Below are 24,905 nucleotides of genomic sequence, written 5' to 3' on the forward strand. Positions count from 1 at the left end.
CAAACCAATCGCGGGGCGGCGGGGGACCCCCGCGGCTCCTTAGGCGGCGGCGGCGGCTGCGGTGAGCGCCGAGCAGAGCGGGGCCCGGGCCATCTCGGTGGCAGCGACAGGAGCCTTTGCCGTCCTCGCGCGGTGCCCGGCACAATGGAGCCCGCCGTGTCGCTGGCGGTGTGCGCGCTGCTCTTCCTGCTGTGGGTCCGCGTGAAGGGGCTGGAGTTCGTGCTCATCCACCAGCGCTGGGTGTTCGTGTGCCTCTTCCTGCTGCCGCTGTCGCTCATCTTCGACATCTACTACTACCTGCGCGCCTGGGTGGTGTTCCGGCTGAGCAGCGCGCCGCGCCTGCACAGCCAGCGCGTGCGGGACATCCAGAAGCAGGTGGGCGCGGGGCCGGGCCCGAGGTCCAAGCAGTGAGACCCTGGGAAGGAGCCAGAGAGCCCGCAGAGGGGCGCAGGTGCGCGGCGGCCAGGCCCGAGCCTGCGGAGGAAGCAGGGCTCCCGGGGTCCCGGCAGGTGGAGCTGGGAAGCTAGCGGTCCGGGCGTGGGAGTCGGGTGCGGCCCCTGGCGTGGGAAGGGGAAAGTCCAGGCACCGCCCGGGGAGGAGGACTGATGGCCTTTGGAGCCGGGTTGGAGAGGAGCCCTGAGGCCAAGTTCAAGGTTAAAGTTGATTTTGTAGCAGCAAGGTGCTTTGGGCGCTTTTTTAGATGAAGGAAGTAAAGCGAGAAGGTAGAGTCCAGCCCCCAACCGCCCCAGAGCCGGCCTCTGGGGAGGTAGGGCTCGCTCCTGACAAAGGCGGTACTCCGTCGCCTGTAGCTGGACAGCCTCTCTTATGCCACCCTCCACGAAGCCTACCTGGGACCCTGCTGCGGCTCCCAGGCTGGGTCTGGCGTGGGCTTCCGGCCTGGGCAGTGTCTTGGCTCCTTCTGCTCCTCCTTATGTTCCTCTTTTAACTGGCATCAGGTTGCTGAGAGCTTCTGTTTCCTGCTACCCCTGTTCTGATGGCTCCCACCTGGCAGGAGCCTGAAGAGGATGCCGAAGAGTTTCCCCTGAGGGATAAGACCGTGGGCCAGGGGCAAGAGGGGCAGCATCCGGAAGTGCTTTGCACTGCTGCTCCGGGTTTTGCTGCTCACAATCCAGCTCCAGAGCTCTACCTGCCTTCTCCCCAGCGGCACAGTCTTTCCCAGTTCTGAGAATTCAGATTCTCAATTTACCTGCCGGTCTCCCTGATCAGACTGTGAGCTCCTAGAAAGCAGGACTGTTACCTTGAAGCAGCATAGTGAATACTTATTAATCCACACTAAACAGAAGGGCTCTCTGTAGACAGAAAACAAGGGGACCCAGAGGACCAGCCCTCTGCCCTGGCCCTGCTATGTCCCACAGCCAGTGCCATTGCTGTCCATTATTTATAATCGTCGCAGCAATGCTTGTGGGTCTTGCACCTGTTTTACTAGTGGGAAAAATTGAGATTCAAACTGTGAGTCGTGTTGCAGGATGTTGGAACTAGTAAATGGGGCTGGAACCCCTGGTTAGCTTGAGGTCACAGCCTGAGCACTTGGCATTTTTTTGTTCCCATCCTTTCCAAGTCTGTAAGTCAGATTCTGTTGCCTGACACCTGACTTGCTTCCCCAGCTGCCTGACCAGTGGCACTTTTTTCTGCTCCCTGTTCTCTTTAGTGTGTGCCAAGTGCCAAGAGTGGTTTTTTTAGGCATTGCCTCCCCACCCAGAATCTTGCTTAATTCCCGTCAGAATCCAAACCAACCGGCCTCACTGCAGCACCTATAACCCAGTGCACACACCCCTGGACTTGGATTAAGTTCTGGACTGTAGAGCTGGGCAAGGCCGGGCCCGATTGGTTGTGGTGTCCCTACTTCTCATCCTTTTACCTCCAATTCATGGGAATCCCTTTCTCAGTACCCCCGATCACCTCTACTTCATTTGGCAACCCCAGCCTTTGATTGCGAGAAAGCCCTTCCCATTGTTGAGGTCTTTGCTGAACTGGCTCCACCGCCGCTTCCCCCAGGAAACCTGACCAGGATTTAACAGGACTCTTGGTTACAAGTGATAAAAACTCAATTTAAAGTGGCTTGAACAAAAAGGAGCTTTACTGGCTCACATCGTAAGGAGTCTAGGAGTAAAAATAGCTTAGGCACGGCCATATCCAGAATTCCCTTTCCCCTCTCCATCTTTCCATCCATCTGCTGTGTCTTGGCTCTGTTTACCCCTGGGTTGACTTCATTTTCTGGGAGGCTGTCTGTGGAACCCTCAACAGGTTTTGGCTTAGAACATCCTGTAAAGAGAGAGGATCTTTCCTAGAACCAATCTGATCCTATATTATGACCAGGAAGATAGAATCAGACCCCTGTCATATGCCTACCTCCTGGGGTGCAGTAGGATAAATCACACCTGGGCCAAGGAAGACAGGGTTATTAAAAGCAGATGAAAAAGAGAACCGGGATATAGCTCAGGGATGCAGCACCTGCCTGACAAACACAAGGCCCTGAGTTTGATACCCAAAAAGCTGGATAAAAAAGAAATGATTGCAGATTAAAACAACAAATACCTCCCTCCCTGGAAAGTGTCCATTTCAGCAGGAATGGAACACCTGTGTCCCTGATGGCTTGTCATCCCCTTGTTTTTGTGCTCTGCTCACTTATATTCAAAGTTTTGCCAGAGCCCTCCTTTCCATTGGCTTCCTGGTCCTTCCTCTTCTGTCCGTAGCAAAATGTCCATGAGTGCACACAGGCTACTGCTTAGGACAGGTCTTGACATGGAGTAAGTATCAGTAAGTGTTAGCTGTCCTGTGGACCATTACTACAAGCTCAGCTGTCCTCCTGGGCCTGCAGTCAGTCCTGGCTGTGCATCTGGCTCAGCTAGTTGCTGCTCATGTGGTCTTGGGCAACTTGTTGCCTCTGAGTTTCCTCATCTGCAAAGTGATCATCCCTACCTCCAGGAGTTGTTATAAAGATGAACAAGACATTGCACAACAGGTGCCTGGTGTGGTGGGGGCACCCAATAAATGGTAATAATTTTATATTGTCACCTTGTTAGCATTCCAGAACCTTGCCTGAACTTCCCAGGTAATGTTTGTGAAACACTGATCCTGTCTTCCAGCTCTTTCTCCTTCTTTCCTGGTGGTTTAGCAACGTGTTGGCTTTGTTATCAGCCTTGCCAGTCAGGGAGATACCAGAGGGTGGAACCAGATTCCAAGTCCATTTCATCATCCTGTTCCTCCCACTGTCTGGGTGGGGGCGTCCTTCGAGGCTCCTTCTCGGCTCCTTCTCCCTGAAAGCACGGTTAGGAGCTGCTCTGAGGGTCCCTGTTGGAGCCAGCTCAGCCTCTATCCCTGGTTGCAGGTTCGAGAATGGAAGGAGCAGGGCAGCAAGACTTTCATGTGCACTGGGCGCCCTGGCTGGCTCACCGTCTCACTGCGGGTTGGGAAGTACAAGAAGACACACAAAAACATCATGATCAACCTGATGGACATCCTGGAGGTGGACACCAAGAAGCAGGTGAGAGACACCAGTCCCTGGCCCTGGGAGGTTTGGGGCCCTGCGCCTGGTGTGAGGGACCCTTAGAGGGAGATGATGTTAGCCAAGGGCATCCCAGAGTGGACAAGAACCATGGCCCGTGCTCATCAGGAAAGGCTCTGCCCACCAGTGCTGTCCCCCAAAGCCGTACAAGATGAGGGAGAGACCAGCTCCACCCCATAGAGGGGCAGACAGAGCTCAGGAGGATCCTTTCAGTTCTGTAGAAGTTGAGGTGGGGAAACCATGGGCAGAAATGAGAGAAAAAAGAGAATCTACTTGTCTCTTCCTGGGAAGGAAGTGTGTTGGTAAAAAAACGGGCTACAGAGGTGGCTGGGAGGAGGGGAACTTCTTGCTTAAGGAGAAAAGAGTAGGCTTAAATGTAGTTAAAGATGCCCAACACAGAGATTGTATCACACCTTTATTTCTAGTCAGAGACAGCACAGTGTCCAGTAATGGGGCTAACAGCCGCTCTTTTGATGTAAACGTGGTGTACAAATTTTTAATCCCCAAGTTCCCTCAGGTACCTTGGTAATCCCTTCCTTAAACCCCTCCCTGCCTCTTCCCCCACATCCTCAGACAAGGAGTAATCCTGTCACCTTGCCTAATCTGTCACAAAGGTCTCCTCTGTTTCCTCTAGAAGTTTTATAGAAACTATAAAGTGAAGTTGTTTGGGCCTGGAGCTTTCTCTGTGAGCAATTTAACTACAAATTCAATTTCTTTTAATAGGTATAGGGCTTTTCCACTTGTTGCTTTTTGGGTGAGCTTTGGTAGTTTTGTGTCTTAAAGGCATTTGTTCATTTCACTAAGTTGTATAATTTATCGACAGAGTTCATAACATTTCTGTCTTATCCTTACCGTCCGTAGAATCCGTAGCCCGGCTATGATGTTCATTCTTCATACTGGTAACTTGTATCTGTTCTCTTTTCTTCCTGATCAGTTTGGCTAAAAAAGACAAATCAACTTTATTGACCTCAAAGAAGTAGCTTTTGATTTTACTTTGATCTTTGTTATTTCTTTTCTTTTACTTCTGGCTTAATTTTACTCTTCTTGCAGTAATGGGGATCAAACCCAGAGCTGTGGTATACACAGCACTTGCTCAATCCCTAAACCACATAGCTAGCCCCTTTATATTTTTATTTTTTTATTTAATTTTTAATTTTTTTTTTTTTTGGTGCCAAGGATCAAACTCAGGATCTTGTGCTTGTGAGACGGGTGGCGGCACCACTGAGCTAAATCCCCAGCCCTCTAATACTGATTTCTGATTTAATTCAAGTTATTGTCAGAAAACATAATTTAGATTAGAAAGCTTTTCAACTTATTTTTCTCCTTATTATGGATCGACTTTTCCTGCCTCTTTGCATGCCTGGTGAATTTTGATTAGATTCTGACACTGCACCTTATTGGGTGCTGGGTATTGTCATATTCTTGAAAGTCTTGAGCATTGTTCCAGCAGATGTCTAAGCTAGTTGGAAACAGTTTGATCCTGTGGGGTCCCGATTTTCTTAGGTAGCACTGGAATAGCGTTTAATTTAGGGTAAATTGATCCCCACTGCTAAGGCAAGACCATTCGGAGAACTCTACCAAACACTCTGTGCATTGTGAGATTTTCCCTGCTGGCTGTGGGAGCAGATGCCATGCTCCAAGCCCTGCTACCCTCACCTGTTACCTTTCCTGGTGGCGCCTTCCCTGGCCGCGGCCTCCGGTAATGTCCACCTGTGTGTTACTCGGTTGAATACCCATGCAGCGCCCTTCGCGTTCTTCAGCTTCCTCTCTGTGCCGTGCTCTTCCCGGGTCGCTGTCTGCAGACTCTCTCCCCGTAGTCTTCTTGGGCTCTCGGCTCCATCTCTGCAGCTTAGCAGCACCCAGGGCTCCAGGAGGTGAGCTAAGGTTTTCACAGCTCATGTTTCCTGCCTCTCGGAGTCTAACCTTCAAGTCCCGTGTCCACTATGTTGAAAACTCTTGTTTCTTGTGTTTTTTGTCTGGGTTTTTGTGGTTGGTTGGTTTGGGGAGTGTGTGTATTTTCAGACAGTAGGGTAAATCTGGTCCTGGTTGCTCCGTCTCAGCTGGAAGCAGAATTCCACTTGATGGCGAATTATGCCATGACAAATCACATTTTATAAGAAAGTAAATGAGAAGGGATGATGGTCACAGTGCTTTTTTTAAAAGGGAGGATGACACTGTACATATGTGTGTTTGTAGTACAAATTAGAAATGAAGATATACAGACATGTTATGGAAAAAAATAAATGTACTCCATTAACATCAGTAATTCTAAGGAAATAAGATGGATTTTTGTTTTCTTATTTTTGCTGAGTTTTTCAAATGAGTATTTCTCTTGTAATCTAGAAAAAAATATAGCATTTATTTTTAGGTATTTTAAAGGATTTGAGCCGGACATGGTGGCACACGCCTGCAATCCCAGCACTCAGTTTGAGGCAGGAGGATTGCCACCAGTTCGAGGCCAGCTTGGACTACATAGTGAGCGCAAGGTCAGCCTGAACTATAAAGCAAGACCTTGTCTCAAAAAAAAAAAAAAGAAAGAAAGGATTTAATTCAACCCTCACTAACCCAGTGCTAGAGTCAGTAAAGGCAGTGTATCGTCCTAGCAGGAGCTGGTAATGGCTGCAGGAATACCTGTGCTCCGAGATTGGAATGACACCTGTGTGCAGGGACCCGGCAGGCCTGGCCACCACCTCAAGACCTGGGTCTCTTCTCTCATGTCTGCAGATTGTCCGCGTGGAGCCCTTGGTGTCCATGGGTCAGGTGACCGCCCTGCTGACCTCCATTGGCTGGACACTGCCTGTGCTGCCTGAGCTCGACGACCTCACAGTGGGTGAGGACTCACATTCAAGGGCAAGAGGAGTCAGATGGTCCCAGGGTCAGGGCGGAGGGGACTTGGCCACCTTCCGTCTGGTCCAGAAACAGCCATTCTCCCTTCTGGGACAAGTCACCCTGCTGCACTTCGCTAGCGCCAGTGACAAGGCCTCACTGCCCGCCACTCTGAGCAGCTCAAGTTATCAGGCACTTTTCAGTTCCCAGCTCAGATCCACTTCCCTGTGACTTACGTCCCCTCTTCCGTTCCTACCTGTGGGACACACAGAATTAAGTCTGGTTGCCCTTCTCTTCCCACAGGGCTCACAGGAAGCACCCTCCCTCCTTTGAACTATTCCCATGGGTCAGGGTTCCCAGCCCTGACAGCACCCCTGCTTGTCATGGAAGTGCCCTGAAATCGAACGCACATGGGTTTCTTAGTAGAACCTCCGGAGATGGGGGTGTGTGTGCCCTGGAGGGGCCTTTTTGAGGCCCTCAGCTGCGGTTGAGCCCATCCTTCTCACTTCTGCTTGCCAAATCGACAGAGATGGGAATCTGTGCCAAGCTAACAGCCCCATTTCTCCCCCCACCCCACCCCCGCCCTGCCCATCACAGCTCTGCCAGGCTGACACATGTGTCCCTGCAGGGGGCTTGATCATGGGCACAGGCATTGAGTCATCATCCCACAAGTACGGCCTGTTCCAGCACATCTGCACCGCCTACGAGCTGGTCCTGGCCGACGGCAGCTTCGTGCGGTGCACCCCGGTGAGTTGAAGGGTGGGGGCAGCCACACCAGCCTGCTCTGGGCTCCCCAAGGGACTGCATGTCAGATGGACCCAGTCTGTGTCCGTAGTACTGGCAGAAGCTGTGTACCCCTTCTGAGTGCCTAGGCTCTGTTGTGAATTCTTTATATAGTTAAGGAGTTCCTAACCTGTGAGTAAGTGCTGTTATTATCTCCCATCACAGGTAGGAAACTAAAGAGCACAGAGAGGTTCATAATCTTGGCCTAGGTCACACAGATAGTAAATCCTACAACTGGGACTCAAACTCACACAACAGATGCCGAGATCCTTGCCCTCAGCCGTTCGTTACCCCAGGCTGCCTCTCCAGAGTGGGTCAGGCCGCGCGTCACACCCTTGTGTCACATGCTGTGAGGCTAACCCAAACCATGGGGGCTGCTTTGGGCAAAGGTCATTCTGCCATCCAAAGTAGGACACAGATATGTGAGTCATTTTTCTTAAGGAGTGGGACAGAATTGGAATTGTAAAGAAGGCCTGTTCTAGTGTTATGTCAGGGGCCCCGGACTGGAGGGACATCCGCTGCTTTTGAAGTGGATATTTCAGAGAGCCCCCAAGGCTGCGGGCTGCACAGAGGTGAGAGTCCAGGGAAAGGGGTCCTGTTGGGAGCGCTGGCCTTGGACAGATCTACCTTAGTCGGCTTCTCATCAGCTCAGCACGATTTCCTGAACACTTGCCCAGGCACTGCCTTCAAACCTGTTTACTGCCAGCAGAGCCAGGAGACACACATTTATGGTGACCTCCCTTCTCTGAGGCCCATTTCTTCTCTGATGAACACATGATCAGGAGGATGAGGAGGTGCCGCATGCAGAGCCAAGCACTCACTGGGTGTCTGATTTTGATTGGCTGCCATGATCTGGACAGACAGGCATGTGGGAGATCATTTGGGCCGGGGTGCTATTCCAGAAGCTTCTGGCCTGCTACAGAGCTGCCTGCCCATCTCCCAGCCCCACCATCCCATCCATACCTACACGAAGGGCATTCAGGGTTGGTAGAGGCCACACAGGGCTGGCCCACTGGCAAAGCCAAGACATGCTGGACTGTTTTTGAGAGAAGCTTTTCTAGAATCAAGAATCTGAATTAGAATGGTCAAAAGAAAGGTCAGTGGTGTGTCTCTTGAGAATGGAAAAAGAAGGACGTTAGAGACATGTGTGGCCCTGGAGGAGGTGCTGTGGAAGGAGCACCTGGATGGAGTTGGTGACCTCAGTGAGTCTGGGAAGCCCGCCCTGGAAGTCCCGGGCAAGGTGAGTCACCTCCTGGACACACACTTCCCTTAACTGTCAGAGGGTGTAATGCAGTTGCTGAGGGCGCTGAGTGCAGTCTGTAGAGTTCCTTGCTCAGATTTGTACCAGGTAGTACCAACAGGAATGCCTCCTTGTGGCATGGTCCAGGTTCTCAGCAAGTGTCCATTCTGTGTCACAGTCCGAGAACTCAGACCTGTTCTATGCTGTGCCCTGGTCCTGCGGGACCTTGGGATTCCTGGTGGCTGCTGAGATCCGCATCATCCCCGCCAAGAAGTATGTCAAGCTTCAGTTTGAACCAGTCCGGGGCCTGGAAGCCATCTGTAACAAATTCACCCAGGAGTCCCAGCGGCGGGAGAACCACTTTGTGGAAGGGCTGCTCTACTCCCTGGATGAGGCTGTCATCATGACCGGCGTCATGACTGATGAAGCAGAACCTGGCAAGGTAAGCCAGGGTGCCCGCTGCTCTGGACTGGGAGCCTGGCCTGGGACTCTGGGGGCCTGCATGGGGTTCAGGCAGCAGGCTCTGCCTTCCAAGATGTCTCCTTCAGTGAGAAGAGCCTCCATTTCCTCTGCTCTGGCCCCTCCCAACAGATGTCATCCCTGGTTCTTACTACAGCCCCATTGTATAGATAAGTAAGCTAAGGCCAGAAGAGGTAATTTTATTTTCATACAGTGACAAACCCAAGAGGTCAGTTGTTGATGTGATGCCTCAAAATCCAGATTAACCCTCCTTCAATTCATACCGTGTTTTGGGGTTTTTTTGAGACAGGGTCTCCATATGTAGTTCAGGCTGGCCTTAAACTCACTATGTAGCCCAGGCTAGTCTCAGACTTGCTGCAATCCTCCTGCCTCAGCCTCCTGAGTGCTGGGTTATAGGCATGCACCACCACACCTGGCACCATGTAATTTTTAATTCCAAATTTTTTTCCATTCAGAAAGGATTTGTGTGGCTGGGGTGTGGCTCAGTGGTAGAACACTTCCCTAGCATGCATGAGGCCTTAGCCCTCGCCCATCACTGCCAAAAAAAAAAAAAAGAGGGAGGAAAAGAAAAGATTTGTGTTTATTGTAGAGAATTCGAAAGTATGGAAAAGTAAAAGAGAGACTCCACCTATAAACGTAACCCACAGCTAGCTCTGCTAACATGTTTCCTATATAACAGTGTTGAAATATATATCACAGTAGCTTTGTAGTATAGTTTCAAGTTGGAGGTTGTGATACCCCCTGCCATGTCTCTGTTACCTAGAATTGCTTTTGCTATTCTGGGTCTCTTCTTGTTCCATATGAATTTTTGGACTGTTTTCTCAAGATCCATGAAGTATGCTGCTGGGATTTCAATTGGGATTGCATTGAATCTATATAGCAGTTTTGGAAGTATGGCCATTTTCACTATGTTGATCCTTCCTACCCAGGAGCAAGGGATATCTTTCTATTTTCTGATATCATCTTCAATCTCTCTCTTCAAAGTGCTATAGTTTTCAGAGAAGAGGTCTTTGATTTCTTTTGTTAGGTTGATTCCTAGGTATTTCAAGTTTTTGGATGCTATTGTGAAAGGAATTGTTTGCCCGATTTCTGTCTCAGTGAGTCTGTTGTTTGTGTAGAGGAAAGCTATTGATTTTTATGTGTTGACCTTGTATCCAGCTACTCTACTGAATCTGATTAAGTCTAGAAGACTTTGGTGGAGTTCTTGGGGTCTTCTATATAGAGTATCATGTCATCTGCAAATAATAACAATTTGACTTCTTCATTTACTATCTTTATCCCTTTTATTTCTTTCTCTTGTCTAACTGCCGTGGCTAATGTTTCCAAAACTATATTGAACCGGAGTGGTGATAGTGGACATCCTTGTCTTGTTCCTGATTTGAGTGTGAAGGATTTCAGTTTTTGACCATTTAGTATGATATTGGCTGTTGGTTTTTCATAGAGGGCTTTTATCAGATTGAGGTAGAGACTGTCTATGCCAATTTTTTGTAGGGTTTTTATCATAAATGCATGTTGGATTTTGTCAAATGCTTTTTCTGCATCTATTGAGATGATCATATGGTTTTTGTCCTTAGCTCTATTGATATAGTGTATTACATTGATTGATTTGCATATGTTGAACCATCCTGCATCCCTGGGATGAATCCCACTTGGTCAGGGTGTATGATCTTTTTTTTTTTTTTTTTGGTACTGGGGACTGAACTCGGGTCCTTGTGCTTGCACAACAGGTGGTGAAACCACTGAGCTAAATCCCTGGCCCTGTATGGTCTTCTTGATGATCTTCTGCATTCTATTTGCCAGTATCTTATTAAGGATTTTTCCATCTATGTTCATTAGTGAGATTGGCCTATTGTTCTCTTTTTTGGTTGGGTGGGTCTTTCTCTGCTTTGGGGATCAAGGTGATGCTTACTTCCAGGAATGAATTCAGGAGTATTGCTTCCCTTTCAACTTCATTGAAGAGTTTAAACAGTAGTGGCAGTAGTTCCTCTCTAAATGTCTTGTAGAATTCAGCAGTGAAGCCATCAGGACCTGGGCTTTCCTTAGTTGGTAAATTTTTAATTACGTTTTCAATTTCATTGATTGATATTGGTTTGTTTAGAATTTTTAGGTCTTCGTTCAACTTTGGTAATTCGTACGTATCTAGGAATCTGTCCATTTCTTCTGTGTTTTCCATCTTACTGGCATATAGGTTCTGGAAGTAGGTATTGATGATCCTCTGGATTTCTGCTGAGTCTGTTGTAATTTCACCCTTTTCATTCCTAATTGCATGGATTTGGGCCTTTTGTTTCCTTTTTCTGATAAGGTTGGCTAAGGGTTTGTCAATTTTAGTATATGTGCTGCCGAAGCAAGCACAGGGTTTGTCAATTTTGTTTATTCTTTCAAAGAAACAACTCTTGGCTTCATTGATTTTTTTGTATTGTTTTCTTAGTGTCCATTGCATTGATTTCTGCCCTGATCTTTAAAATTTCCTCCTTTCTATGGGCTTTGGGTTTGTCCTGCTCTTTTTTTTCTAGAAACTTGAGGTTCAACATCAGGTTGTTTAATTGGGCTCACTCTGTTTTCCTAATATGTGTATTCACTGCTATGAATTTCCCTCGTAAGGCTGCTTTCATTGTGTCCCATAGATTCCAATATGTTGTATTGTCATTGTCATTTAATTGTAGGAACTGTCTGATTTCTTCTTTAATTTCCTCTATGACCCATTGGTTATTCAGAAGTGTGTTGTTCAATTTCCACGTGTTTATGAAATTTTTGCAGTTTCTTTTGCTGTTGATCTCCAATTTCATCACACTATGGTCTGATAATATACAGGGGATAACTTCAATTCCTTTGCACTTACTTAAATATGTTCTGTGAGTATGTGGTCTATTTTGGAGAATGACCCATGTGCAGCTGAAAAGAATGTGTATTCTGATTTTGTGGGGTGGAACACTCTGGAAACATCTGTTAAGTTCCTTTGTTCAAGAGTTTGATTGAGTTCTAGTATTCCGTTGCTTGTTTTTTGTCTAGTTGGTCTATCTATTTGTGACAGTAGGGTATTGAGGTCCCCCACCACTATTGTATTACTGTTTATATGATTTTTTATGTCATTAGTATTTGTTTTATATAGTGGGGCGCACTAGTGTTTGGTGCATAGATATTTATGATTGACATTTCTTCCTCTTGGATTGTTCCCTTTACGAGGATGTAGTGTCCTTCCTTGTCTCTCTTAATCAGTGTGGGTTTGAAATCCACTTGGGTCTGCAAAGAGGATAGCTACTCCTGCTTTTTTTCGGGTTCCTGTTGCATAGAGTATTGTTTTCCACCCTTTAACTTTCAGTCTGTGAGTTTCTTTTTGAATTAAGTGTGTTTCTTGTATGCAGCATATTGTTGGATCTTGCTTCTTGACCCATTCATTCTGCCAGTCTATTTCTTTTGATTGGTGAGTTGAGACCATTAACATTGATGGTTGTAACTGATACGTATTGAGTTATCATTGGCATGACTTTTTCTTTTTGTTGGATTCTCCCCCTTTGCTTTTAATTTCTTGTCGTGCCCGGTGGATTCATTCTCCTGGGCTTTGTAGGGTTGTGATCCTCGTTGTCTTTTCCTAGGATTTTGTCTAAAATTTTTTGGAGTGCTGGTTCGGTATTCATGAAGTTCCTAAGGTGCTCTTTGTCATGAAAGTATCTTATTTCACCATCAATTTTGAAAGATAGTTTTGCAAGGTACATCAATCTGGGTTGGAGGTTGTTTTCCTTTAGGGCTTGAAATACATCACTGCAACCTCTTCTTGCCTTGAGGGTTTGCATTGAGAAGTCTGCTGTGATTCTGATGGGCTTTGCTTTGTATGTGATTTGTTTCTTTTCTCTAACTGCTTGTAGAACTTTGTTCTTCTGTTGGGTTTCTGGAATCTTAAACCATTATATGCCTATGTGTACATTTTTTTTGATCAAGGCTATTTGGAGTCCTATATGCCTCACTTATCTGTATGTCAATTTCTTTTCTCCTGCTTGGGAAGTTTTCTGCCATCACTTCTGTGAACAGTTTTTTTATGTCATCTGCACTCTCCTGTATCTTCATTGACTCCAATCAGTCTTATGTTATTCTTCTTTGCATCATCTAGCAGCTGCTGGGTTGATTTCTTGTGGTCCCTTACAATTTTAAAGAAATTTTTCTTTTCCTGGTCACTAATTGCAATCTTATCTTCTGTATCTGAAATTCTGTCTTCACATTGACTCATTCTGCTGCGAGGACTTTCAGTGGAGTTTTTAATCTCCTGGAAATCTATTTGCATCTGTTTTATGGATTCCATTTGTTCCCAGTGTTGAAATATATAAAGAAAAGTTTCCTGTGTATTTCTTCACACTGTATTTCTTCACAACTGGGATAACCAGTTGTAACAGTTTGGGGTGCATTTTTTAGATGTATTTCATCTGTGCCTATTGTGCATACCTTGATTTCACTTCAGAACATCCCATTGTTGGAGGCTGATCATTGACCTAACTTACTGCGTACTAATTGACACTTACCATTGCTTCCGTTGTTCTGCCCTTACACATACAGTGCCATTGAAGGTGTAAAATTCTCTGCCATCTGTCCTTACCATTTCTCCCACATGCAGTTACATAGGATGAGCTCCTGGCTCAGGACACTGGTAGATGAGGTCACACCACCCTCCAGGAGAGTGGTGTTCATGCACAGCCAGCAGCAGCAGGCAGCCTTTTCCCTCCGCTCTTGCCAAAACACTAGCAATAGTATCACTCTGATTTTTCACCAGTCTAATAAGGTTGAAAATAGTACCTCTCTTTATTGTCAAGTTCTTGAGTTACTTCCAGGGTTGAACTTTTCTTTGCAGAGTTTTCCAGTTGGTTAGTTTGTCATTGTCTGGATCGTCCTTTCAGACTTGTCTGGTGGTATGATAAGCACAGTCCTGTGGTACATTGCCTTCCCTGTCACCACAGTTAATGTCTGCAGAGCAGTGCTGTGGAGCAAGCATCCTAGCGCTTTCAAAGCCCCTGCCCCAGCGTTGGAAAGTTAGGTTGTTTCCAGGTTTTTTCATTATTAATTAATGAAACAACAAACATCCTGTGTCTGTAATTTGAAGCATATCTTAATGTAGAATTAGTAGAACAACGAAGGTGTCGCTGAAGACTTTTGATCTGTACCTGTATACTGAAAACATTTGAAAACCGGAAAGGACCTGAAACTAACCTGGAATAATCTCCTCCCAAATAAGGAAACGAGGTCTAAAGAGGGAGACTCCTGAGGACTCGTGGGGAGCACAGGGCAAATCTGAATCCTGTCTCTGGCTCCTGGCTGGGTGGTGGTCCACATTCGGATCAGCTTGTAGAATTGAGCGATGTCCACAGCACTGATCCCACTGGGCATGGAAGGAAGTCTGGGGGCCCACCATCCCACTGGACCAAAGCAACTGCTATTCCTGATATGTTAGATGCCGCCTACAATGATGACTGGCAGAGGGGTTTATACACCTTTTAAAAGGTTTGAACACTGGACCCAATTCCTTTATTTTCCAAGGAGGAGTCCAGGGCCTGTCCAGTAAGCAAGGCCTTGATCCCTAAGGTGAACAAGACTGGGCTGGAGAGTGGTAGATGACATTAGGCAGGTGGACATCTCATCATAGGAGCATTTCTTCCAGACTTTCCAGTGCATAAAGCTGCTGGGGACTTTTACCTGTGGACCCTCTACGACTGTTCAGGGTTAGGATACTGTGACCCCCTAGGATGCAGCAGCCAGTTTTACAAGGAGACCCAGAGGCAGGAAGTGGCTTGCTGTGGAACTGCTAGGGCTGGAACTGGAGCCCGTGCTTCCCCCAGCCTCCCCAGCTGACACGCACCCAGGGAGAAACCAGCAATCTGGTATCTTTATCCGTTTCCTGTGCTTTTCTAGCCCAAATAGTTCCTGCTGAGTCTGAGCACCAGCAACACCTGTATCCAGGCACCCCGAGTCTCAACTTCACTATGCAGCAGGTGCCACTGCCAGGTGTGCAGCCAGGTCTCGCCTGGGTCGGGTCAAGTTGCTGTGGTTCCTGTTGGGTTTTAGCCTCCTTTCCTTACCAGACAGAGGCTGTGTACACTCACGCCAAAACTAGCTGGGACACACAGGCTCCTGAGCCCATTTCCTGGCTCATCACAACCAATGTCCCCTTTCAGAGCAGGGTCCACAAGAGGGTGACACCCAGACAAGCTGCACATGCTGGCTTCCGTGCAGTGGTTTGGCACTGGGGCAGGTCAGTGAGGGGCAGGGAGCTAATACTGTAAGCCCTGTGTGCTGGGCACCATGCTTGGCATGTTCTGTGTTGTCTCTTACTTTACCACCACAGTGGAGTTGAGGGGTCTCCATCCTGCCTGTTTGGTAAGTGGGGATCTGAGAGGCCAAGCAGCCTGCCCAGGATCAGCCAGGGACAGTAAATGGAAAGGGCAAATAACCACAGTATGCACAGAATGGTTCTAATTTTATAAAGAACTATGTGTGTGTATAGATCTAAAAGGTACAAATAAAATACACACATACACACCCCCCCATATATATATATATATTTTTTTTTTTTAATAGTACTGGGGGTTGAACTCACGGCATTTGCTATATCCTTAGCCCTTTTTTGGAGACAAGCCCTCACTAAGTTGAGACAAGCTCTTAAGTTGCCTGGGCTGGGCTCCAACTTGCAACCCTATATATATAATATGTATATATTACATACATAGTTGTCATTTTACATGTGAAGAAATGGGCTCATAGTTTCCAGGTCACAGCTGGAGAGTGATGGGGCAGGACCTGGCCCTAGCTACCCAGGCCAGAGCTTGTGCTCTTTCCAGGGTGTCCCTGCCAGTGCCTGAGAGCATCTGCCCAGAATTCATTTCATGGCTGAGGGAACTGAGGCCCAGAGAGGCTAAGTCATCTCAGGGCCCACAGCAGATGGAGCCATTTGAGACTGAAGAAGGCAGCAGGTCAGTAGAAGGTGTAGGAGGGGGCAAGCTCCTTCTGGTGCACTTCTGCCTCATGCCAGAGGAGGGTTGCTGGTAGGGGAGTGCTGTGCCCTGGGACTGTGGAGCCCGGTCTGGGCCCACAGGAAAGTGCTAGGGTCATTGAGAGCCGGGAGATGGAATGCACTAGGGGTTGACCTCCCAGTGAGGCAGGAGGAGGGAGCTGCCTGTGTAGAGGCCTGCGTCACAGCAGACCCTGTTACATTTGTACTTTGCTCGTGGAACAGGAGCAGCAGGCTGGGATGGGGTCACTAGGTTCCTCAGACAGTTAGGAGCTAGTGGTGCAGCCCTTGTACCCACCACTTACAACCTCTGCATCTGCAGAGAGCACCGCTGCACCCAACCTCGCCTGGCTCTTCAGACTCTGAAGGCAGTGATGACCCTACAGCTCTGGAAAGGCTGGCAGTGCTGCTAGCAGCCTGGATTGCTGCTACTCCCTGGTGGCAGCTGGCGCTCTGATCACGATGGCCTCTGTCATTTCAGCTGAATAGCATCGGCTGTTACTACAAGCCCTGGTTCTTCAAGCACGTGGAGAACTACCTGAAGACAAACCAGGAGGGCCTGGAGTACATTCCCCTGAGACAGTACTATCACCGCCACACGCGCAGCATCTTCTGGGAGCTCCAGGTGAGGCTGGCTGTCCTCCAGCTTTGTCCTGAGGGACCTGAGCAGAGCAGCCATGGACAGAAACAGAAGCTGGCTGTCACCAAGGGCGCTGGGAGTGGGCTCCTGGTCCACACTTGGGGGAATACAGACCTCTCCTTCCTTCAGGAAGGGTCAGCCTTCTGAGCAGAGCCAGAGAGCAGGGGGAGGAAGTGGCCAGCTCTGCCCCAGTGGGGAGTGGCCGTCCAGCATGCCCTGGAAAGGTAGGCAAGAATTTGCCTTGGGAAGGGGTAGTGGTGTCAGGAAAGATCCCTGGGTAGATGTTTGTGGGCCGGGACTAGAACACACAAGGAGGGCAGAGAGCCCAGACAGGGATAGCCAAAATGGGCTAGCAGAATTAACCACCGTCAAGTGGACAGCTCACGGAATTTAATTTATGCACAATGTTGTCTATCTAGCTCCAAAACCTTTTCTTTATCCCAAAAGGAAACCTTGCCTATTCTGTAGTCACTCTCCGTCCCCCTCCCCCGGCCTGTGGCAATTTCTTCTTCCTCTTCCTCTTCTTCTCCTTCTCCTCCTCCTTCTCCTTCCTTTCTTCCTCCTCCTCCTTTTTTTTTTTTTTTGTGGTACAGGGGATCAAACTCCAGACCTTGTACTTGTGAGGCAGGTGGTGGAACCACTAAGCTAAATCCCCAGCAGGCAACTTCTGATTGGCTCTCTGTCTCTAAGGATATGCTTGTTCCACATATTTCATATAAATGAGAATCATACAAGATGTGCCCAGTGTGACTGGCATTTTGCATAATGTTTTTGTGTATGTTTTCATAATGTCTCCTGTGTTTTATACAATGTTTTCATTTTTTCTCTGACTGAATGGGACTCCATTACCACACTTGGGTTTTCCACCCGTCTCTTGATGGTCATTTGGGCTATTTCAGCCTTCTGGTTATTGTGAGGAGTGCCACTGTGAACATTCATCTACAAGTATTTGTTTGAGTACCAGTTTTCAGCTCCTTTGGGTATAAATACACCTGGGAGACAGTTGCCGGGTTACATGGTAATCCTCTGTAATTTATTACAGAACCTCTCAGCTAGTCCCTCCAGCAGTGAATGAGTACTGCAGTTTTTCTGCATTTCCACCACACTTACTTCCTGGTCTTTGAATGCTTATTATTACATAGCCATCCTAGTGGGTGTGAAGTGGTGTCTCATTATCACTTTGGTTTGCATTTTCTTCTGGGTTCATGGCATTGAGTGTCACTTCATGTGCTTGTTGGCTATTTGTGTATCTTTGGAGAACTCTGTCCAGATCCTTTGCCCAGTTGTAACTGGGCTGTTTGTCTTTGGTGTGAGCTGGAAGACTTCTTTACTATTATGGTTATCAGTGTTAGCAGATACATCATGTGCAAGTACCTTCCTCTGTTCACTCTCTTGGCAGTAAAGCCCTTTTAATGTAGTGGAAATCCAGTTTATCTGTTGTCCCTTTTGTTGCTCGTGTTCTTACTGTGGTATTTAAGACTCTGTTGCCGAGTACACAATCATGCAGATTTACCCTGCTTTCCTCCGAGAGCTCTGAGGTTTGGCTCTTGCCTTTTCTTTGTTGTGTGTGTGATGGGAACCTGGCAGCATTCTTTAGCACATGCACCCGTCATCCCAGCAGGCTGCCTGAGTTGGAAACCAGCAGGAAGGCTGCTGAGCTAGAGCTGGTGCAGAAAGAGGCCGGACAGCAGCCAGAGGCTGGATCTCATGCCTCCTTGTAGGTCAGGGAGGGACTTTGTTTTATTCTGTGTGTGATAGGAAATAAGGGGGACTTTGAGCAGGGAAGTAGCATGGCCTGATTTTTGTTTGTTTGCTTTTTGGGGTACCGGGGATTGAACTAAGGACCTTACGCTTTCGAGACAGGTGACGGAACCACTGAGCCAAATCCCTGGCGACCTTATTTTTGCTTTAAAAGATCTTTGACAGTTGAATGGAGAGTAGTTGATGTGGGAGTTGGCAGGAGTGGAAGAGAAGGAAGATTCCTGTTGTCTGAGTAACAGCAGTGGAGGAGGAAGGAAGCATCAGACCTTGAGATGCTGTGAGGGTTGAGCCAGCCTGAAGGACTTCCAGACAGCTGGCCGTGGGTGTGATCACCTCCGAGACTGGAATGGACAGTGTGCCCTTGACTGCCATGGAAAGCTGGGGAGGTGTCCCTGAAGGGGAAGCAGAAGTTTGGTCTGGGGCATATCAGGTTGAGACACCTCTGTGACTCCCAGGTGGGATGCCAAGTAGGCAGTGGCTACATGTGGCGGCACTTCTGGGATTTAGCAGGGGTGATGCCTCACATGTAAATGTGGGCATCCATAGTAGATAAATGTTATCTGAAGTCATGGAAGCAGGTGAGTGAGGGAAAGATGCAAGAGCCCAGCCCTGGTACTCTACAGGTTCAGGGATGGAGACCTAATGGGAGAAGGTGCCAGCGGGATTGGGGGTGGGGAAGGGGGTAGACCAGGAGGACAAGGCATCCCAGAGCCAAGCGGAGGCTCTGCTGAGAGTGTAGCTCAGTGGTAGAGCATGTGCTGAGCATGCACGACCCCCAGCACAGAAGAAAATACAAAAGTATAGAGGAAGGAAGATGAGCCATGGTATGGGATCCTGCTGCGTAAGTCTGCAGAGGGACTGTGAGCAGTGGGGTGAAACCACTTTCTTGAGTCCAAGAAAGAATGGGAGACAAAGAAGTGAGATAGGATGGATGAGGGCTCTTTATGTGATCTGGGTGGGAGAGAAGACAGCATGGCTCTGTCAGGGAGTGGCCTGCTGGCGAGAGGCAGGACAGCGCAGGAGAGAGGGTGTGTTTAGAGGACAGGGTGGCTCCTGGGCTCCTTCCTGTGCAGCCTCACAGTGGAAGCGCAGGCAAGAGGGAAGTGGTAGCTGGGGACAGGAGGGTCATCTGGTGGTGGGAGGGTATGGGAGTTCCCTCTGGATGGCTTCTAATTTTGCAATGAAATGAGAGGCAAGGATTTCAGCTGAGGTGGGTGGTTGTTGAAGGTTTGAGGAGAGAGGAACCGCGTGACTTGGCCCTTGGAGAGGGAAATTCATTTGCTGGGGAAGTGTCAGGACTGTGTGATCATGAGTTCGCTGGGAGACCAGCCAGGGGTGTGGCTGCAGGGGCGAGGCAGGAAAGGTGGAGTGTGAGAGCTGAGCACAGGGAGGCTGTGCAGGTGACACAGTGAGCAGCGCAAAAGTGACCGATAACAGTCCAAGCCAGCCAAGGGGGAGGCTGCGAGGCCTGGGGCCTGAGGAGAGCCTACAGTGCACCGGTGCCCAGGCAGAGTTGAAGTCAGGGTCCTGAGCCAGAAGGAGAGTTGGTGATGGCGGAGGACCAGTGCTGTCTGTGGGAACCTCGGAGACAGTGATGGAGATGCTGTGACAGTCTTAGAGGGTCTAGGGGTGGCAAACCTTCCTGAAGGGCGAAGTAGGCTTTGCAGGCCCAAGGCTCTCTGTCAGTTACTTGACCCTGCCACAGAAAGCAGCCTCAGCCGTAAGGGAGTCGGGGTGGTGTAGCTGCTCTGGGAAAACTCCCTACAGAAGCAGGCAGAGGCCAGATATGGCCAGCAGGAGCGCATCGGCTCTAAGCCTGGTTCCTCAGGGGCCTTAGTTTTGTCACCCACTTTGGGGTGTGACGTGCAAGTCTTAGCTGAAGCCAGTGGAGGATAAGACCACTAGAAGATAAGAGGAGGCCAGGAGGCCTAGAAACAGGGCTTGGGCAGGATTATCCCTGGATACTGAGATCACCAAAAACCAATATGGAAGAGGCTGACAGTGATCCGGGATCCAGTGGGTCATGCATGTGTGTGGGAGGTGCGAGGACTCCAAGGGAGAGCACTGTGCTTCAGTGTTGCTGAGGGTAGTTTCTAGGGAAGCAGGAGGGACAGACATGGGAGCAACAGTGAGGGGCCAGGAGGACCCAAGGCTTCGTCAACCCCAGAGGGAAGAGGCTCATGGGAGGCCCACTTCAGGGGTTCTAGGGGATAGCCAGGGCCTTGTTCCAAGCCAGGAGAGAGCAGACTGTTCGAGGAGAGCCTCAGGAGGGGGCACAGGGTGGTCAGGGGATGGTGATCGATTGGCTTAGCCTGAGGTGCCGCCTTGCTGTAACAGGTAAGGGTGCAGGAAGGAGGTCTGTGGTGACTAAGAAACAGGCATAGTCACACCTGGTGGTTTCCTGCGAGGGGCCATCAGTCATTTCCGAGTGTGGGGTGAGTAAATGTGGTGGGTAGGCGGGGGAGTCTCGTCCTGACTTGGGGGCTGCAGAGCCTCCCTCAGTCCTCCTCCCTACTTGGGATAGTGTGAGGGTCCCAAGCTGCTGGTGGGCAGTTTTGCCAAAGGCAGAAGATAACAAGTCCTTCGCCCCCACCCAGAGCAACATGGGGACCGTGAGCTTCGTCAGGAGCACGGACATGGGGAGAGCTGGATGAGACATGCACAGTGGTCGGCATGCCTTTCTCCACATGTGCTTGTATAAGTGTGATTATAGCCTTCCTACCCCTAGGAGGATGGACCTAGAGTTGTTTCCATTTTACAGGTAGGAAACTGAGTTTTAGGTCATCCGCAGTAAGTAGGTGGAGCGTATCGGTCACCTACTGCTGACAGAGGGTTAAAACAGCCAACAGTATCACAGCTCCGTTTCTGAGGGCCAGAGGATTGGCAGTGACTGGCTGTCCCTGCTGTGTGGCCTCAGGGAAGTTGGTTAAGCTCTCTGGGAGTTGTTCTTCTCACTTGCTGGTTTCATCTCCTGTTTATGGAATGCCTGCTGCATGACAGGCGCCTTAGCAGTCTGTTCCAGACACTGGGTGAGCGTCTTCCCTTTGATTTCTCATTAGCCTCACAAGTCCCTCTGCCCAGATGGGAAGATGGAACACTGAGAAATAAGGAACCAGTCCAAAGTGGTCTCATCTGGTAAATGCCAGAACAGAGACTCAAACCCAGAGCTGCCTGGTGAAGTCCTAGTAGCTCACCTTCTCCAGATCAGAGCTTATACCTAGAGTACATAATGTCAGGGACAGAGCTCCAGCCCTGGGTTCCTTCCCCTCATCCCAACCTTGGTCTTTCAGGATATCATCCCGTTCGGCAATAATCCCGTCTTCCGCTACCTCTTTGGCTGGCTGGTGCCCCCCAAGATCTCGCTGCTGAAGCTGACCCAGGGTGAGACCCTGCGGAAGCTGTACGAGCAGCACCACGTGGTCCAGGACATGCTGGTGCCCATGAAATGCCTGAAGCAGGCCCTGCACACCTTTCACAACGACATCCACGTGAGTGGCAGCAGGCACAGGCTCAGGACTTCACAGCCTCTCCCCTGAGCCCACAGCCCACCCTCTCAGTTTTGCCAGCTGTAAAATCAGGCCTTGTCCCTATGCCTGCAGACCCCTCAGTCACTTGGCAATGGCCCTGGTGATGAGCACTCTGTGAACGGCTCCTGTGTGCTGGAGTCAGGGCTGGTGGGGTCTGATTCTCTGTGCAGCAGAGCAGGGTCCAGGGAGGGTGGGAGTGTCATGTGCTGGAGAAGAGGCACCAATGCTCGCTGCTTGGCCTCCCCAGGTCTACCCCATCTGGCTGTGCCCATTCATTCTGCCCAGCCAGCCTGGCCTGGTGCACCCCAAGGGAGACGAGGCCGAGCTCTATGTGGACATCGGTGCATACGGAGAGCCACGCGTGAAGCACTTCGAGGCCAGGTCCTGCATGCGGCAGCTGGAGAAGTTTGTACGGAGTGTGCATGGGTGAGTGGGTCCTCTCAAGCACCTGTCACCTCCCTGCACCTCCTGACGCTGCCTCCCAAGCCTTCACCGCTCCTCTCCCTTTGCAGGTTCCAGATGCTATATGCCGACTGCTACATGGACCGGGAGGAATTCTGGGAGATGTTCGATGGCTCCTTGTACCACAAGCTGCGCAAGCAGCTGGGCTGCCAGGATGCTTTTCCTGAGGTGTATGACAAGGTCTGCAAGGCTGCAAGACACTGAGCCCAGCCTCCAGGAGAGACGCAGGCGGGTGGACCTGCGCCTTCCCTTCACCCAGCTTAGCTGCCTTCCCAAACCCACCTTTTCAGAAAGAAACCCCTCCAGAAATCCCACCCAGACAGCCCCGTCAGTGTCCCGTGATGTCCGGGGCACCCTGGTCAGGTGCAGAGAACGTGGGGCTGGGAGTCAGCCCGCCCTGTATCTGGGTCCCAGGGTAGCCACTCATTTGTGTGACTCTGGGTGCGTCACTTAACCCTCTGCACTCCAGTCTCTCCATCAGGCAAAGCAGGTGGTTGTGCCTGCAGACCGTCATCCAAGTCAGCGCCTGTCACATGGAAGGTGCTTTGTACACGGTACCTATTATTACTTCCCACTCAGCATCACATCGGACTGAAGTGCTTTGGATTCAGCAGTTGAACCCAGAAAGACTCCTGCTAGATCACCCTGTGCACAGATTTGCCTGGCGTGATGAAGGGGACACCCAGGAGTTGCATCACCATTGCCTGAGTCAGCCAGAAGAGCCCCTTGCGGGGAAAAGGACAGCTCCTCTGCACCCCGGGCTCCCAGTGGGGCGACAGTAGGGCAGGCAGGTCCAAGATGTGCTGTGCCAAAGCCAGGTCCGATCCAAAGTTCTGCCTGCTGTCCTTGGCAATGTCCTGCCTGCTGTCCTTCCCTCAGGCCTGCAGGCCTGCCCCAGCCATCGATAAGCCCATTAAGAGCCGTGTCCGGGAGGCTGCTGCAGAGGAGCCTGAGCTGTGAAGCAGATCCAGAGCACCTGGACGAATTCTTCTTGGCTTCCCACTCCCTAAACCCCTTCTTGTTCCAGTAACAACTTAGTCACAGTGGGGTGCGTCAGCGTTGGGCAGGGGCTGCAGAGTGGAGTCCCCGTCATTGTGTTCTGTGAGGAGTCTCGCTGTGGGGCTGAAAGAAAGAAGCATCAGCTGGATTTTCTCCTACCCCTCATCTCCCCTTTTCTTTCTCCCACCCCCAGCTGTAGTTAATTTCAGTGCCTTACAAATCCTAAGCTCAGAGAAAGTTAGTTCTGTTTCCGTTCAGAGGGAAGGGAACCTCCAAGGCTCCCTCTGCCTTGCTATCCAAGTGTGGTTGTTTATGCAACTCCATCCTAAAAACTGCCAGCCCTGGCTGGAGCCCAGAGTCATGTACTGGAAGGAGCTGGGGAGACACAGAGCTGAGCCGGGTCAGCAGTGATTGGAGATACTGGACTCGGGACTTGGTGCTCAGTCCCTGCTCTCCTGTCCACAAGCTGTGCATCTGCAGGCAAGTATTCGTCCCTGCGAGAGTTTCCTCATCTGTCACATGGACCAGGTGAGGTCTCCCTGCAGTCCTTCCAGCTAAAATCTTAAGGCACCAATGTTGCAAATCCCAGGGAACCAACCCTTGTTTGTGTTGAAAGAAGAAAAGTAAATGATACAGGTGACACTTAGGGATTATCTGTCACTTAAGGTCCTTCAGTCCCAAGGCCTGTTCCCGTCTCATTTTAAGGCTCATCTGGCGCTGACCAGGAAGTGTCCATCTCGCCCCTCCACATGCCAGAATCCTTGTAGAGTCGCCCTCTGACTGAAGGATGCTCTCCCATACCCACATGGCTGGGCTCACGGCAGAGTGTCCTAGCATGGTCGTGCAGGCACTGGGTGCCTTTGTGGCATTCTGAAAGTTAAGCCTCCCCTTGCCCATTTGGCCCCTGGAAGAGGCGGAAGAGAGACTTCGTTTGCTAGTGTGAAAAGCACATGACTCCAGCATGTGTGCCCCTCACTCAGCGCTAAACTAATGACTCTACTTGGTGTAGATGAATGGTTACCTGAGCTAGATTAATCCACCAGCAGAAGTACCATTTCACCTTCAGAGCCTCCATCCTGAAGCCACTGGGCTGCACCACAGCTGTGTCACCCTTACTCCTCTGATCAGAATCCAGGCCTCCACAGACCATACCTGGGCCCCAGAAGGGAAGATGTTTGGGGTCACACCAGCCTCAGGTAAACATGGCTCCAGTGACATCTTGTCTGGAAAGAGGCAGTCAAGTCTTCCAAGCATGGTGGGCGAAGTTCCAGCTTTTTCTTGCAGTGTGTCTGTCCGTCTATGCAGTGGGCTTCCAACGGAGTTCAACTTGGTGCCAGTGAGCAGTGTGTGTGTAAAGAGCTGTGTGCCTCTCCCTTCCAGAGCCCTAGTTTTGGCTGCATGTAGGATTTCTGTAAGATCAGAGTTGGAGCCACTTTCTTTGGCTGGAAGATAGATTATTGGCTGTTGCTGAAAGGGAAGAGGGGTGGCTGTGGCTATGGCTGTGGCTATGGCACTGTATGTGTGTGATTTTATTTTTTCTCTTTGGTCACGAGGACCAAGGAGAAAGGCATGAGTTTTCCGTCAGGCTTGCAGCTGCAGGGACTGTGCCCCTAGGACTCGCGTTCCTATGCTGTGGGGCCACTGCTTCTGTACAAATAAAAGTCTGGCCTGAA

The 24,905-nt window shown here is 49.7% G+C and overlaps 1 protein-coding gene across 2 annotated transcripts; it reads left to right on the top strand.

Moving 5' to 3' along the window:
• The first annotated feature begins 25 nt into the window (after window positions 1–25).
• Dhcr24 (24-dehydrocholesterol reductase) lies at window positions 26–24,905 on the top strand. Of its 2 annotated transcripts, XM_004869644.4 has the most exons (9): window positions 26–375; window positions 3,350–3,505; window positions 6,251–6,356; window positions 6,981–7,099; window positions 8,554–8,817; window positions 16,325–16,468; window positions 21,535–21,732; window positions 22,019–22,197; window positions 22,284–24,905. In XM_004869644.4, exons 1-9 carry the CDS (start codon window positions 145–147, stop codon window positions 22,435–22,437), a joined length of 1,551 nt encoding a protein of 516 aa, XP_004869701.1. In that variant the 5' UTR covers window positions 26–144; the 3' UTR covers window positions 22,438–24,905. The 2 variants fall into 2 exon arrangements, with proteins under 2 accessions (XP_004869701.1, XP_021103871.1); XM_021248212.2 differs by lacking the exon at window positions 16,325–16,468.

Source organism: Heterocephalus glaber, unplaced genomic scaffold, assembly GCF_053883595.1.
Source record: "Heterocephalus glaber isolate CG9 unplaced genomic scaffold, H.glaber_assembly_v1.0 deba00001447, whole genome shotgun sequence".
Lineage (NCBI taxonomy): Eukaryota > Metazoa > Chordata > Mammalia > Rodentia > Bathyergidae > Heterocephalus > Heterocephalus glaber.

Bases quoted from the DNA above. Each gene is read 5' to 3' on its own strand.
- Dhcr24 (XM_004869644.4), top strand. From the start codon at position 145: ATGGAGCCCGCCGTGTCGCTGGCGGTGTGCGCGCTGCTCTTCCTGCTG. The intron at 3,506-6,250 runs GTGAGAGACACC...TCATGTCTGCAG, and splicing joins AGGTGGACACCAAGAAGCAG to ATTGTCCGCGTGGAGCCCTT. The intron at 6,357-6,980 runs GTGAGGACTCAC...GTGTCCCTGCAG, and splicing joins GCTCGACGACCTCACAGTGG to GGGGCTTGATCATGGGCACA.